General features: G+C 43.4%; 1 protein-coding gene across 7 annotated transcripts in view; it reads right to left on the bottom strand.

The window, feature by feature from the left end:
- HEATR4 (HEAT repeat containing 4) overlaps positions 1–17,295 on the bottom strand; it is a 49,227-nt gene that overhangs the window by 20,564 nt on the left and 11,368 nt on the right. For all 7 annotated transcript variants that reach the window (XM_061429383.1, XM_061429386.1, XM_061429381.1 and 4 more), the window contains 9 exons: positions 13,150–13,353; positions 11,210–11,353; positions 7,498–7,677; positions 6,524–6,684; positions 5,367–5,471; positions 3,220–3,338; positions 2,373–2,553; positions 1,758–1,827; positions 565–754 (listed from right to left, as the gene is read on the bottom strand). In XM_061429383.1, the coding sequence (XP_061285367.1) occupies positions 565–754; positions 1,758–1,827; positions 2,373–2,553; positions 3,220–3,338; positions 5,367–5,471; positions 6,524–6,684; positions 7,498–7,677; positions 11,210–11,353; positions 13,150–13,353 (1,354 nt within the window). The remainder of the gene's footprint in view (positions 1–564; positions 755–1,757; positions 1,828–2,372; positions 2,554–3,219; positions 3,339–5,366; positions 5,472–6,523; positions 6,685–7,497; positions 7,678–11,209; positions 11,354–13,149; positions 13,354–17,295) is intronic.

Here is a 17,295-nt window from a genome sequence, read left to right on the forward strand (position 1 = left end):
AGTTTTGCTGAGCTTTATTTGCAAAACTGGTATGATGCTTAGCTTGTAGGGGTGTTCTGTAGTTTTTGAGATGACATATTTGAAGGTACTAATAGATAATGTTTATTGAACACCTTTATGACAGGTACTAACATGTTATCTCCTTAATCACCACCACATACCCATATGGTAGACTACCGTTTGCATCTGATACATGAAAAAATGGGCTCGGAGAATTAACTTACCCAGGCTCACATAGCTAGCACATGTGTGAGCTGGGGTTCAAATCCTGCTCTTATGGACTCCAAAGCCTGTCATCACTAAGTAGGCACTTGAGAAATGTTAATTGAATTAAAAAACCACCTGGAATGCTAAACAAATACGTAAACTACCTGAGCTTCACTTTCAATCTAATTTAGTCCTGTTTTTCTGTTGCCTACGTGGATAGTAGATGAATGGCACAGGTAAGCCTGTGGTTTTTACAGCTGTTAAGCAGCCTGAAGAGTCAGGGACACAGTCTGTTAACAAGGTTGGAAGAATTGGCAGTACAAGAGGTCTTGGCAAGAACCAGAGGTTAGTGCTTACTTCAGAACAGCCTCATGGTTCTCTAGGAGCAGCACGTCGAGGAAGGTGTCCCTGACCCGGTCTCCTTGAAGTTTGAGGGCTAGAATGCTCCGGCAAGCCTCTAGTCGTACACCTGGGGATTCTTCATAGTGGACAGCCCAGAGCAGGAGGTCTGTCAGCTGGGGACTCACGCAGCCAATTTGCCCCAAAGCTGCAGAGATTAGAGGGCATGTCCCACTGTCACTTAAGACTGCGTTGGCTGTGTCCTAGCATCCAGAAGTGGCCTTACTAGTAAATACTAAGAAAGAATAGGCAACCACTTGCTAAATTAAATATTACAAAAACTAAACTAAGTATATTGTCTTTGAAAAGTGGTGAAAGTCGCTCAGTCGTATCTGACTCTTTGCAACCCCATGGACTATACAGTCCATGGAATTCTCCAGACCAGAATATTGGAGTGGGTAGCCTTTCCCTTCTCCAGGGTATCTTCCCAACCCAGGGATCAAACCCAGGTCTCCCACATTGCAGATGGATTCTTTACCAGCTGAGCCACAAAGGAAGCCCAAGAATACTGGAGTGGGTAGCCTATCACTTCTCCAGTGGATATCTTCCCTTTTAGATGACAATCAGTATTTTAGGAATTCTCTAGAGAATTCCCAGGAGGGGGATATTTCAATCCTTGTCCATTAGGATGTGAGAATACACTAACGTATTTACCTAGGGATGAGATATGGGATGGATAACTCAGAAGACCAGCCTAGTCAAGTAAGGGGAAAAGAAGGTATAGTTACACTTCATGGTTCTACCCAGCGCTGATCCTCATAGGGACCTGCCAGACTGTCAGAAGCAATGTCAAAGATCCGTAAAAAGAAACTCCAGGAAATTTGAGGGCAGGATTTTAGGTTTGCAGCAGTCTTAAATCTGGTCTGACTTTCACGGAGTCCTATGGTTGACACCTCTACAGAAAGCAAGTATATCCAGTAGTGGATACCTCCTTGGAACTCATACCTAACTGTTGTCAGTCCTCTTAACATAGACCTAGACTCGGGATCCTTAACTAAAAATTGAAGGAAATGATTTTTAATTTCTTCTGAGAAGCTGTGATCATCCCCTCCCTTCCCCTCTACCCTCTTCCTAAAGAGATTCTGGGGATCCTCTATATAAAACATGGAAAGGTATTAGAGGTAGAGGAGTTGGAGCCACTGCCATAATACCTCGAATGGCAAAGGCCTTGATTTTCCAGCAGGGATCTCCCTGTATCAGATTCAGAAGGCATTCAAGGACCTGGGATGGATAAAAGGCAGTTTTGAGTGGAGAGAATAAGCAGAATGGACAGGGTCTGCTCTTCTCTAAAATGTGCTTTAAATGGAAAAGTGAGCTATCAAATCTAGTGACAAATGAGCTGGAGCCAGAAGTACTAGCTTACATACAGTGTTCTTTCCTGTCTAGAGATTGATTTTCGCAGCTCACAGATCTCTGGCCGTATAGGCTTCTTTTGAATACCTTTATCAGGTTTTCCACTAATAACTAGAGATTATAACTCCATCCGCCGGAATTGATCCCAAAGCCTATGAGCACACATGTCATGAGAAGCTGGTTAACTGAGGTGAGAACAGGCTTCAGGGGTGTGCTCTAGAGTGAGTCTAGGCTGGCTTGGAGCTATGTGTGGTCCTAACTGTTGGTGTGACCTATATATCTCCTCACCTTCCTGTTCTGATCTCTCATTCTGTGTCCCTACAGAATGGTGAGTGATCTATGTATGAGGGAAGCACAGGGTAATGTCCTCTTGGATCAATCAGGTAAGAAGGGTACATGTCTCCTTGACTCACCATATTATCACGGATCTGCAGGGCACCAGCTGCCAAACAAGCTGCCCGCCGAACTGCCATGAAGTCATCAGAGAAGCAGTTCAGAAAGCTTGGGAGAAGCTTGACGGTCATAAGCTTGAGCCCACAAATCAGGTAGAGGGCTTCCACACGCTCCTGGAAATTTCCTTGACCCAGCTTGATTCTGTAAGGCACAGGTGCTTTTATTTTCCCTCCTCAAACTTTTTCCATTCCTTTCTTTACCCCTACTCCTACCTCCAGTGCCCTCAGGCTGAAATCTAGCTTCTGTAGACTCACCATTATCCACTCCCACCCTTTCCTAGTTAGCCTTATCCCCACTAATTTGTTTCACCAGGTAGAGACCTCAACTGTTTTATTTACTTGAATCCCTATTACCTAGCGTATGCTAGATGCTAAACCCTGTTGAATGACTGAATAAAGAAAACTTGAAACATACACCTCTTGCTTCAGTCAAGTTCTCTTCTCGTGCCTTCACATGTGTCATGTTCACTTCAGTATTTGGCTTCTAGTATGGAATGTCTTACCTTCTCTCTGCTTATGTAGTCTTATCCATCCTTCATGAAACTTGACCTTGCTAGGCATTTGTGTATCTTATATAATCAGAATCATGTCATATGTTTGAACTCTCAAGACATCTAAAACAGTGCCTGAACACATAATGGGCATTCAATTAATGGTTCCTCCCTTATCCACATTCTTAGTATCTATAGGGACAGTTAACTTTTTATTTTATTAAAAAAAAAAAATCTGCAGTGGCTCTTGTACAAGGCTGAGCATACTGAGCAGCTCAATAAATGCCGTTTCTTTCTCCATATTGACAAGGTATTACCTGATTGTGTCATGCACCTCTTTTCCAAGGTTCATTTGCCCCAGAGCTTGGGCAGCTGCTTGTCTCACTTTCTTATTCCAGTCACTCAACATCAGCTGGATCAACTTATGTTTCATATCCTATAAACAGGTATAATAGTTAGCTTCCATTTATCACCGCATCAGTTTTGCATGTTCAGTCGCCAAGCTGTGTCTGAATCTTTTCGACCCTGTGGACTGTAGCCTGCCAGGCTCCTCTGTCCAGGGGATTTCCCAGGCAAAAATACTGGCGTGGGTTGCCATTTCCTCCTTCAGGGGATCTTCCCGACCCAGGGATTGAATCCTTGTCTCCTGCATTGGCACGCGGATTCTTTAACCACTGAACCACCTGGGAATCCCATTTTGTAATTGGCATTGTACTAATAAGCAGTTTTACCCAGATACTACCACTTACAGGTGACAAAATGGAGGCTTAGATTTCTTACTCATGGTTAACATGTTGAGTCCTGGAGCCAGAACTCAGACCCAGCCCTATTTTTGAAGCTCATGCTTTAAACTAACCAAACTATATTGTCAGCTGCCCTTGAGACTCTTAAAATTTGAAGGTGATACATTAGTAGGGTGACCACCTCATCCCAATTTGCCTGGGCAAGTCCTATGTACTAGACCAGCTAGGACCTTTGGCCACCCTGTGTGCTATCTCTCAAAGCAGAAGGGATAAAAATGACTTGGTGATTAGGTAATGTGCCCTAAGCTATTCTCCCTCCTTGAAATAGCTCCCTTTCCACCCTTGATACCTGATGTTTTCCTATTCTTTTAGGATTGACCTCAAAAGGCTGTCCTCAGAGAACTCACCTCTGCCTTCTGTAAGCATTAGGAAATCCCCATAATACTTTACAGCTACATCTGTTATAGCTGCTTATGTGTAACATTTAGCAAGAGAAGACATGTTATCTTTGCATACCCAGTGCTAGCTACCTGCCTAACATGTAAGATGTGGTCAGAAACTGCAGGCTCACTGAATAAGTGAAAGAACTGATGGACATGTTGTTTAACCCCATCAATCTGATGTGATGGTCTCATCTTTACACCATCCCCTGCTTGCTCTGCATGGCTTTTTACTTCCAATAGGCCATCCTGAGTGACAAGTGCTGAGAAGGTGAATGTGCAAATGAATCAGATGTTGTTAAAAAGATATTGTTAAATGCAGATTCTGACTGAATTGACCCGGGGTGAGATTTTTGCATTTCCAGCAAATTCCCAAGTGATATCTGTGCTGCTGGTCCCGGACTTTAGCAGCAAGGTCCAGGCAGAATTAACCCAGACTAGAATGACCCAGGGATAGAACCTGGGTTTCCTGCACTGCAGGCAGATTCTTTACAGTCTGAGCCACTAGGGAAGTCCAGAATTATACTGACTATACTGAATGGTCAAGTTTTGTGCTTTCCATGTCAAAATTCAAGGGTTAAAAACAGCAGTGTTCTGGGCCATTGTGGAGTTGCCTAGTGTTACAAGGAAAAGATAATGGCATATAGGAAGAAGGGGAAAAGCCCATTTGGACAGCTGAAGTTGATTTTAAAATAATGGCAAGAAGGAGGTCAGTTGAAAGCCTAGATGATGGTCAGGGTTTCCCATTCCTGGAAGTCTTTCCTTAATTCTAAGTCTTGCTCAGCTGTCCCACACGCCTTCATAGAACTTTACTAAGTTCAGCCCATACTAATGTCTCTCTGAAGAGTTTTAAGAGAGTACATTACATTTATCTCTTGTTCTTGAATCATTTGTATATGTTGATCTTGTTACTCCCACGCTAATGTCAGCTCTTTGAAAGTGGGGACTATGGTGACAGATACTTATAAAGTACCTTGATGTGAAGGCAATGTCAAATTACTATAAAAAGTTTCTAAACTTTTAAAATTTTTATTCTTTGCTTATTTCATTGCAGATAGGTTACAGTTTGTGGACTCCCACCAGGCTGAGAAGCAGTGGCTTAAGTAACAGAACGATATGTTGGCATGTGAAGATAATTCTGGGTTAGGACTAAGAGGCAGCAATATGGGAACAGATCTTTTTGGTAAGAATGGGAAACCAGATAGCAGCAAAAAGTGGAAAAGCTCCCGAGCCCAGTTTTGCTTAGACCTTCTGTCCTGGAAACAGAAAGAGAAGGCTTACCAAACTGACATTTCCACCGATCCGGGAGAGAGCCCGGCAGGCCACAATGCGGTCTTTCCATTGACGGCTATTCAGCTCCACAGCAAGCATGGTATGTATCAGGGTCTGAGGAAATAGAAGACTTGTATGGAGATCCACGGTCACTTTTAGAGATGCTGGGACCTTAAAGAAGCTACACCCTAATCTGGCGTCCAGCATGATTAATGTCACAAACACATGGGATGCTTGTTGCTAGCAAAGTAAAGATGGGGTTTACAATGGGCCCTCTTCCATCCAAGCCAACTGATGTCAAAGAAGAAATACAGATTAGTAATCTGAACAGAAAATCCCTGGGACCTTCTTGATTTAACTATCTTTCCCCCTAAAATGGTTTGTATATGCCTCAGTCTGAGTTTTACATTTCTACTGGAAGTAAATGCAATTGTACGTCTGTGTGGTTTTCAATGGTAAACTTCTGCTGCTGCTGCTGCTGCATCACTTCAGTCGTGTCCGACTCTGTGTGACCCCATAGACAGCAGCCCACCAGGCTCCCCCGTCCCTGGGATTCTCCAGGCAAGAACACTGGAGTGGGTTGCCATTTCCTTCTCCAATGCGTGAAAGTGAAAAGTGAAAGGGAAGTCGCTCAGTCGTGTCCAACCCTCAGCCACCCCATGGACTGCAGCCTTCCAGGCTCCTCCGTCCATGGGATTTTCCAGGCAAGAGTGAGTACTGGAGTGGGGTGCCATTGCCTTCTCCGGGTAAACTTCTAGCACAAGCAGATTCTGCATGTTGTAAGTCTTCTAGCACAGAGTTAGAAACCATCTGCAGCCTACTTTCCTCACCGTTCTCAGCGAGCTGTTGTTACTTTTCCCTGTCTATACCCCACTTCACCCACACTTAGTCCAGTTTTACCTGTGCATGAGATCATCCTATGCAACCACCCGCATTTTCTTTTTCTTTTTACATTTTTTTTGTCGCTGCACTTCACATGCAGGATCTTTCTTAGTTCTCAGACCAGGGGCTGAAGTGCTTCCTGCCGTGGAAGCGCAGAATCTTAACAGTGGACCACCAGGCAAGTTCCCATCTGCATTTTCAGTTCCCTATATGCGCTGACCTCAGAGACCCAATTGTTCCCCCCAAACTTGGTTTTTTTCTCTGACCCTGTAATGGACACATACTGTCTTTCCACTGAGATGGCGCAGGAGCGTACAAGACTGTTGCTCGGTGTCCTCATTCTTCTTATGAAACAGCTGGTGGAGGATCCTCTTAATCACGGGGTAAGTGGCAGCACCTTCCAGAGCCAGGCACTGAGCTGCAGCCCAGCTGTCCACGGTATTACCTGCCCCAGTGAGGTGAAAAGGGCCAGATAGCCATCTCTTCTCCCCACAGAGAGAACAGCTTCTGGGTTGGTACACAAGACTGCTACTTGCTTCACTTCCCTGTACCCCCTCAGTCTGATATTCAATCTCTAATTTAAATCACATTTAAATGGATCATATCGAGGTTCTAAATGTAGGTTGAAAATCTTAACCTGAAGAGTCAAATCCTAAAATGTTTTTGTTTGGTAACAGTGCAGTAAGTCACTTCTGGCCTGAGTGAACAGTTGTTCCTCTCGCTAGAGACTGGGAAGTCTGGAGTGGAAGCTTTCTTAAGACAGACGGATCAAGTTGTTGAGTGTCTCTGTGCAGAAGGCCAAACTGGTCAGACAGTTGTCCTCCACCCCTGCCGCCATGCAAGGAGCAAGTCCGTCTTTCAGAGTAGTTAGGTACCAGAGCCTATCAACACCAGAGAGAACCTTTTGCTGGTATTACACCAACAATGCATTTGGACATTAATGTAAGTTAATGTGCAAAAATGGAACCATGATGTGTTCAAGTGGGTTTTTTAATTTTTAGAACGTATTCTTTAATCTTGTTACATTATCTTTTCAATTGAAAAATCTAACAGGAAAGGGGACATGGTTTAGTCAAATGCATCTGTGACACGGTTAGCCCAGGTACCACTTGGTGGCAGTGTACCTGTCTTGTAAAGTACCTGGGAGGAAGAAATCCTCTTATCTAAAATAAATGTATGACGGCGGAGAGGAAGGGATCAGGAAAAGCTGATGGTGAGATGTTCTTTCTTTACCCCATATTTCCAGGTCGTTACTCACCCTTCAGAAGGACAGTCTGCATGATTTCCTGGGCAAGAGGATTATGTGACTGTATGGCATACTGGCATACTGCTGCTGCCATCCGCACATTGGCATTCTTGTCACAAAGAGCAGCCATTAGCGGGGGCTGTAGAACCTCTGGCAAGTCCTGAATAGATAAGGCTTTCATAGTTTCCTTGTCTGTGATCAAAAGAGAGCCAGTAAGAGGGTGTTAGCTAGCTAGTCCCTTTGCTTTTCTCTAAAACACAGCTTTTCCCATAGCCACATGGGGGCCATTTCAGCCTCAGTTGCAGATGCTTACTGCTACTTAATTAGAATTTAGCTGAACCCCTACAATGGGTGGGATTTTAAGGCTAACTTTTGTGCTGGGTATTCCTGTTCTCACATCTTTATCATCTGGTCTCTGCAGAGCTGTATTCAGGCCAAATGAATATGTTTCCTGCTAGGCTATGGTGACTATTACCATGAGTTTTAGTGATGAAAATCAATTTTTGTAATTTTAGTAATAATAGCAAATATATTTAGGTAGTACTTTGCCACTTGATAGTGCTTCGTATTCATTATCTCATTTAGTCTTCTAACCCTCACTGAAGCAGGCAAGGCAGGTATTACTGTGGAGCTCACCTGAAACGTGTTTTTCAGGAATCCTTTTAGGTTTAACTAAATAGCCTCACCGGAGAAGGCAATGCACCCCACTCCAGTACTCTTGCCTGGAGAATCTCAGGGACGGGGGAGCCTGGTGGGCTTCCGTCAATGGGGTCGCACAGAGTCGGACACGACTGAAGCAACTTAGCAGCAGCAGCAAACAGCCTCACAAGACTATCATAGGCCATACATGCCACTAGTCTTCAGAAGGAAATGGGACGGGAACATAGTTTGCCCACAGGGAAGCATCAGGTGTTCCTTTTGGCAAGAGTTCTTGAGAATGGTTTGTCTAGCACTCTGGGGACAGCTCAGGAGCATAGAATCGACTCCAGGCATAAGTCTTATGTTCCACCAGAGTTATTATCTCTTTTATATAACAACTCCATAGATGTAATTCCAGGGTCCTCAAAGGTCCTGCCTTGATAAGTCACAGCATTCCTGGGAGCCTGGAGGATGGTATCTCCTTCAGGCATGTATGTTTAACATGTAGTTCTTCCCAGTACAAATGTCATTTAGCAGTCAGGGTTCATTTTCATCATAAGCTATGCGGCCTGTGAAGATAATTTCTGTCCTTACCAGGTTATCGGGGCAACAGGTAGGCATTTAACTAAAGCTCATTTCTCAAGTAGAAGGGGAAAGTGTTGTGTTAACTTTTTGTCCACAACTATCCTCCCATTTTTAGTATGAAGTTCAGAGAGGATAAGTGACTTCCCAAGATGCGGCAGAGCAAGACGTATAGCTAAGATTTTATATAAAATTTCTCACTTGTCCTTTTTACCACTACTGTAAGCCACTATGCCATATGTTTAGAAAGGGCAAGATGAAATATGTGCCTGTGAGGGGATCAGATGGAAGTCAATTGAGTATTTCAAGAAATAATGAGTAAGATGATATTCTTTGGGAAGATGTGGGGAGGAAACAAGACAAATCAAAATCTCAACACCCAGGAAAGGGATCACATGAAAGGGAAAGACAAAGGTGTTCTTTGTATGTGGAGATCTGGAGATAAGGTAATATCTCTTCCCACCTATGGAAGGTTTTCTCTATGCCAGGCACTAATATATATCACCCCCACTTAATACTCAAGAAAATAAGCAGTTAAAAAATGTGTATGTGTGGAAGCATGGGCTTCCCAGGGGCTACAGTGGTAAAGAATCCTCTTGCCAGTATGGGAGATGCAGGTTCAATCCCTGGGTCAGGAAGATCCCCTGGAGTAGGAAGTGGCAACCCACTCCAGTATTCTTGCCTGGAGAATCCCTTACTGCTATGTTGAAAAAATTAAATTAAAAATTTAAATTAAAAAAATTAAATTAAAATTACTGCTATGTTGAAACATGAGTATATTATGGACAGAGGACCCTGGTGGGCTACAGTCCACAGGGTCGCAAAGAGTCAAATGTGACTGAGCACGTGTGTGGAAGTGTATAGCAGGGGGGTGGGGCAAGGGAAGACTCCTTGGAGGAGGTGACATCTTAGCTGAAAGTTGAGGGGCATGTATAGAAGTTGATCAGGTCAAGAGAGAGATAAAATTTCCTAGCAGGGGGAGCAACAGATTTGAAAAGCTGGCGTTTAAATGCTCATACCTGGAACTCAGTAGACTGGAAATAAGTGAAAAGAAACCTTAAAAACTTGACAATTTTGTAGAGATAAAATTAGTCCCCACCTCTAAGAAGTTCCTTGCCTGGTAGAGATAGCAGAAAAGTAAACAGACAATTATGACAGAATGATAAATATAAGGACAGAATAATATTAGGATGCTACCAGCAGCAGAGAAGGAAAAAATGTCAGCCCAGGGTATACACAAAAGGTGGTATCTGAGAGGGCACTTGGGGGTTAGTAAGAGTCAGTGGGTTTTATGTCTTTTTAATAGCATTTTATAGTTTCTGTCATCTGAGTCCTGTGTCTTGTTAAACCAGCTCCTCGGTAGATTATAGTTCTAGCTCTTGTAGATGGGAAATGTTCCTTTTTTAACTGTTTATCGCTAGCAAAGAAAAATGCTATTGACATTTCTTTTTCAAAAGGTTATACAGCCATTGGGGAAAATGGCCAAGTTTTTAATTCATTTTACAAAACTAGTAAAAACTAGTTAACAAAACTTAACAAAAATAGTGTAAATAAACACAAAATTACCAATTTCATTTACAAATATATTAAAACATTTTAAAATAAGAACAAATCAAATCCAGTGGAGTAATAAGAGAATGATCCATTAGGATTTATTCTAAGATTTTAACACTAGAATTCGTTATAACCACAAATTAAAGGAGAAAAAACTAGAAAATGGCTGGTAAAATTCAACACTCATTTTTGTAATAAATAGAAAAACCTACATATATGTTGTCATGTGTTTGTAAAAGCACAGAAAGTTGTAGAATGCCAAACTAAACATTGTATACCCTGGAAATGGCATGGGGTGAGACTGGGGCTGGGAGGTGGGTTGGAAGGAACCTCTTTTTAAACTCCTCTGTGTTGACTGATAATGACACTTTGTATTTCTTTTGTAATAAAAATAAATGTTTATGAAAGCAGAATCCATAGAATCTATTGGTCAATTAGTTGTGGGGAGAGGAAGGACTTTTGTCCAGGCTGACTCCCAGGGTTCTGACTCAAACTGGCTGGGTTATGGGGCTGCTGGTTGCTATGTGGGATGTGAGGAGGGGTCTGATGGCAAGAGTGATGAGTTTAGTTTGGGACATGTTGAGTTTGAGACTGTAAAGAAGGACTAAATTGCAGTCGGGAGAAAAGTGTGTGCATACACATACATATATACATATTCTCTTTGGTTATTATGAATGGGATCTCTCAAGGCAGAACAATGTGAACTTGCTTGTGAACTACTAAGCATCCAAGGGTGATGAAATTAGTGCAAAAAAGCACTAGATCAAAAGTCAGGAATTTTAAACTCATCTCTGTTGCTGAGAAGTTGTGTATATTCAGGCCAGTCTCTGGGTCTTTGTTTCCATTTTGTGAAATAATTTCAGATAAGCTCCAAGGTCCCTGCCAGTTCAAAACTTCTCTGGTTCTATGGATTGCTTATATTCTCGAGCAGTCCCGCTGTGGCTCTTACCGGAGTCCCCTTGACTGATGGCAGCACGGGGCCGTTCTAAAGCAGCTGTGGCACAAGTGACGATGGCTTGGATCCGGACGTCATCGTGGATGTCCACCAAGCTCTGCAGCAGGCCCTCAATGGTCTTATGGTGCCACTCGATGACTACACCACAGGAGGAGAATTAGAAGAGGACCACTTAGGGTTAGATATTGTGTTACAGACAGGTGACAAGAAGGCCCCTTCCCCTAGGACAATCCAAGCACAACAGCGCAGAAGCATAAAGGGCCCCACAGATGCCACCCTGAGGAAGTTATTTCTTTGATGCTCCCTGAGTCTTCTTAAGGGCGTAAGTGTTAGTCACTCAGTCGTGCCTGACTCTTTGTGACCCCATGGACTGCAGCCCACCAGACTCCTCTGTCCATGAGACTTTCCAGGCAAGGATACTGGAGTGGGTTGCCATTTCCTTCTCCAGGGCATCTTCCCAACCCAGGGATCGAACCCGGGTCTCCTGCACTGTAGGCAGATTCTTTACCAACTGAGCTGAATCTTCTTAGGTATTAATAACTCTCGAACAAAACTCCTCCCAATCCCATCCTGTATTCTATCTTTTTTGTTTGTTTAAATAATTTCTTTCTTTCTTTTTTTTTTTTTCCTCACTGCATGGCTTATGGAATCTTAATTCCCTGACCAGGGACCGAACCTGGGTCCACAGCAGTGAAAGCCTGAGTCTGAACCACTAGACCACCAGGGAATTCCCATAAATAACTCTTCATTGTTATCATCTGGAAAATGGAACAATAAGACAGTGATCAAGGGTACTTTGCCCTCTTTATAGGGGCTTCCCAGGTGATGCTAGTGGTAAAGAATCTGCCTGTCAATGCAGGAGGCACAAGAGACACGCGGGTTTGATCCCTGGGTGGGGAAGGTCCCGGAGGCTAGCCTGGCAACCCACTCCAGTACTCCTGCTTGGAAAATTCCATGGATAGAGGAGCCTGGTGGGCTAGAGTTCATGGGGTCACAAAGAGACATGACCAAACACAGCATGTGAAAGTGAAAGTCACTGAGTCGTGTCCAACCCTTTGCCACCCCATGGACTATACAGTCCATGGAATTCTCCAGGCCAGAATACTGGGCTGGGTAGCCTTTCCCTTCTCCAGAGGACCTCCCCAACCCAGGGATCAAACCCAGGCCTCCTGCATTGCGGGGAGATTCTTTACGAGCTGAGCCACAAGCATAGCTACACTTTTTATAGGCGTGAGCTTTTGTTTCAGTGCTCCCATCACCTGTAGGTGCTCCCTACTGGTAGTTTTTACTCAGAATCTCTTTTTCAACCTTTTTGTTTATCTGAACCAGTTTACGTGATGGATCACCTCTTCTTTCCTGTACTAACTAAACTAGGTTTTCACGTTCTGAAAGCCAGCAGCCCTTGAGTCCTCAAATCTTGCAGTGTTCCACAGTCCTTGTTGGGCCCTTCCTTTGCTCCAGGCACATTATTCTGGAATCTGTGAAGGCAAAGTAAATGTGTGCTAATTCCAAATTTACAAATGAATTTTGGAGAGCCAATTGCAGTTTCTTTTGATCACTGCTTTTCCATTGCTTGGGCAGCATATTTACCCTTTTTTTCATGCATCATGTATTGAGTGTGACATTTCAGGGGTCAGTAAGATAGGGTCTCTGCCTGTGAAGAGTTCTCTGGGTAGTGAGTTTCCACAAATTACTGGTGTAGAACCTGCCCATGTGAAAAGCATCCAGATAAATGCAACTGCCATTGTATGAAAAGCTCTTACCTAGTCTAGCCTTGATGAGGCAACCAGATTTTTATTCTTTCATAAGAGAGGGATGGATTTTCAAAGATTGAGAAATACTTGGCCAAGGTGAGAACTTCTTCCTTCAAAAATCACTGCTATGTCAGGACAATCAGCCCCACCCCCCCGCCCCTGCACCCCTCCTTCACTCACTTAGAGCCCAGGCCATCTTCCATTCCTGCAGCATCCTTCGCAGGACCACCAGTTCCCAAGACACATTCTCCTTCAGTGACTCTGCTTGCTTCTTCAGTTTCCTGGTCTTCACAGACATGTCCTTCTCACCCACCTTCAGCAGCAGATCCTTGGCCGGTGTGGGCAAAGCTGTCCAGCGCATGGCTCCTTTCACAGGCTTGCAAGCTGTGCAGGGCGACAGTATGAGGTATTATGCCCATTGCTCTGGGCCTGAGTTCCCAGCCAGCATCACATGCCTATTCCTAGCTAGCACCAATGCAAAACAAGAGAGTCAAGAGCCAGATTTCCTGTGATTATGTAGAAAACTGGGTACAAGTCCCATTGGGAGTCATGACAGGTGGTGACTACAGACATGATAAAGCCATGATGATGGGTGGAGAAATGTAGGGAAGAAAAGATAAGGTACATACAAACCTTTATATATGTTTAAGAAATCTTTAGGAACATAAATATATTTATATGTAATAAGATTTGCTCATAAAACTCAATATTTGATATATTGTCATTAAAAGTAGGATATAATTGGCCATTAATTCCTAATGTCTTGTTTCCTTTTTAGTGTTCCTAATTTGGGAGGAGGAGTGGGATAATAAGCTACTAAGGGTTTACAAGCAAACACCCTCTTCCAACAACACAAGAGATGACGCTACACATGAACATCACCAGATGGTCAATACTGAAATCATATTGATTACATTCTTTACAGCCAAAGATGGAAAAGCTCTATACAGTCAGTAAAAACAAGACCGGGAGCTGACTGTGGCTCAGATCATGAACTCTTTATTGCAAAATTCAAGAAGTGAAGAAAGTAGGGAGACCATTAGACCATTCAGGTACGACCTAAATCAAATCCCTTATGATTATACAGTGGAAGTGCCAAATAGATTCAAGAGATTAGATCTGATAGAGTGCCTGAGGAACTATGGACAGAGGTTTGTAACACTCTACAGGAGGCAGTGATCAAGACCATACCCAAGAAAAAGAAATGTAAAAAAGCAAAATGGTTGTCTGAGGAGGGCTTACAAATAGCTGAGAAAAGAAGAGAAGCTAAAGGCAAAGGAGAAAAGGAAAGATATACCCATTTGAATGCAGAATTCCAAAGAAGAGCAAGGAGAGCTAAGAAAGCGTTCCTCACTGATCAGTGCAAAGAAATAGAGGAAAACAATAGAATGGGAAAGACTAGAGATCCCTTCAAGAAAATTAGAGATACCAAGGGAAAATTTCATGCAAAGATGGGCACAATAAAGGTATGGACCCAACAGAAGCAGAAGATATTAAGAAGAGGTGGCAAGAATACACAAAGAACTATACAAAAAAGATCTTCATGACCCAGATAAACATGATGATGTGATCACTCACTTAGAACCAGACATTCTGGAATGGGAAGTCAAGTGGGCCTTAGGAAGCATCATTACGAACAAAGCTAGTGGAGGTGATGGAATTCCAGTTGAGCTATTTCAAATTCTAAAATATGATGCTGTGAAAGTGCTGCACTCAACATGCCAGCAAATTTGGAAAACTCAGCAGTGGCCACAGGACTGGAAAAGGCATTTTCATTCCAATCCCAAAGAAAAGCAATGTCAAAGAATGTTCAAACTACTGCACAATTGCACCCATCTCACACGCTAGCAAAGTAATGCTCAAAATTCTTCAAGTGAGGCTTCAACAGTACAAGAATCAAGAACTTCCAGATGTTCAAGCTGGTCTCAGAAAAGGCAGAGGAACCAGAGATCAAATTGCCAACATCTGCTGGATCATCAAAAAAGCAAGAGAGTTCCAGAAAAACATCTATTTCTGCTTTATTGACTATGTCAAAGCCTTTGACTGTGTGGATCCAACAAACTGTGGAAAATTCTTCAAGAGATGGGAATACCAGACCACCTGACCTGCCTCCTGAGAAATCTGTACACAGGTCAAGAAGGAACAGTTAAAACTGGACATGGAACAACAGACTGGTTCCAAATTGGGAAAAGAGTACATCAAGGCTGTATACTATCACCCTGCTTATTTAACTTCTATGCAGAGTACATCTGGAGAAGGCAATGGCACCCCACTCTAGTACTTTGCCTGGAAAATCCCATGGATGCAGGAGCCTGGTAAGCTGAAGTCCATGGGGTCGCTAAGAGTTGGACACGACTGAGTGACTTCACTTTCACTTTTCACTTTCATGCATTGGTGAAGGAAATGGCAACCCACTCCAGTGTTCTTGCCTGGAGAATCCCAGGGACGGGGAGCCTGGTGGCTGCCGTCTATGGGGTCACACAGAGTTGGACATGACTGAACTGACTTAGCAGCAGCAGCAGCAGCAGAGTACATCATGTGAAATGGCGGGCTGGATGAAGCACAAGCTGGAACCGAGATTTCTGGGAAAAATATCAATAATCTCAGGTATGCTGATGACACCACCCTTATGGCAGAAAGCAAATAAGCTCTAAAGAGTCTCTTGATGAAAGTGAAAGAGGAGAGTAAAAAGTTGGCTTAAAACTCAACATTCAGAAAACTAAGATCATAGCATCATGGCAAATAGATGGGGAAACAATAGAAACTGTGAGAGACTATTTTCTTAGGCTCCAAAATCACTGCAGATGGTGACTGCAGCCATTAAATTAAAAGATGCTTGCTCCTTGGAAAAAAAGCTATGACCAACCTAGACACTATATTAAAAAGCAGAGACATTATTTTGCTGACCAAGGTCCATCTAGTCAAAGCTACATTTTCCAATAGTCATGTATGGATGTGAGAGTTGGACTACAAAGAAAGCTGAGCACTGAAGAATTGATGCTTTTGAACTGTGGTGTTGAAGACTCTTGAGAGTCCCTTGGACTGCAAGGGGATCAAAGCAGTCAGTCCTAAAGGAAAGTAGTCAATCCCAAAGGAAATTAGTCCTGAATATTCACTGGAAGGACTGAAGCTGAAGCTGAAACTTCGGTACTTTGAGTACTTGATGTGAAGGGCTGACTCATTAGAAAAGACCCTGATGCTGGGAAAGACTGAAGGCAGGAAGAGAAAGGGACGACAGAGGATGAGATGGTTGGATGGCATCACTGACTCGATGCATATGAGTTTGAGCAAGATCTGGGAGTTGGTGATGGACAGGGAAGCCTGGTGTGCTGCAGTCCATGGGGTTGCAAAGAGTCAGACATGACTGAACTGACTGAACTGAGGGGTTTACAAGTGCCTTGCTGTATAATTGATTAGTGTCTCAGTTTTTTGTTGTTGTTGTTGCTTTTTTGGCCATGCCTGGCAGCATGTAGGATCATGGGTCCCCAAACTTGGATGGAACCTGGCCCCCTGCAATAGAAGCGTGGAGTCTTAACCACTGGACCACCAAGAAAGTCCCTAGTGTCTCAGTTTTAATGAGGCAGCTGTAGCCCTGGAAGGTGACTTGCCAAGATCCAATCCAAGGCTTTGCTACATGCTTTCATCACCACTTTATAATGGTAGCCCTCAACAAGGAGGGTGTATGTGTGAGTTTGGTGGAAACTGCCTACACCTGTCATCATTAGCACCTTGTCTACTCTTGTGGCTGTTTCCTGTAGAGCCAAGCAACACGAGAGACAGGTTAGGGGCTGGTGGGAAAAAGAATGGGTCACTACTACTGCTAGTTCCTGCATACAGGGGGCCCATCTGAAGAGACACTGCCAAGAAAAGAGTCATGGGCAATGGAGATATAGTCTCTTGGAGGATGGGCACTTTTGTTTCAGAAGTTGATTTCTTGATTAACTCCTTTCCCTCTTCCTCACCTAACATACAGAATGAAGAATGATATACTCATGAAATAGAAATTTAAAACACCAGTTGACCCTAAAGCCTGAAGCAGGTATGGGCCTGAGAATGGAGTGGGAGGGTAGAGCGCTACATCAGAAGTTTAATGTACTTCCTTTGGAACTATTAGGCCAGATCTGTCTTGTTAGTGATTACTGGCCCTAAACTGCTTGGTTATACTTAAGTTCTTGGTTAACCGCTTGGTTATACTTAATTTCAGCTGTTTGGGCCACAGAGGCTTTTCCTTGTTATAGTTAATATCTTATAATCTTATTAGATGATTCTTAGTTGGGAGGGACTCCCCTAGATGCTGATGGTGTCCCCACCTGCAGAAAAGGGACC

This window comes from Bos javanicus, chromosome 10 (assembly GCF_032452875.1).
Source record: "Bos javanicus breed banteng chromosome 10, ARS-OSU_banteng_1.0, whole genome shotgun sequence".
Lineage (NCBI taxonomy): Eukaryota > Metazoa > Chordata > Mammalia > Artiodactyla > Bovidae > Bos > Bos javanicus.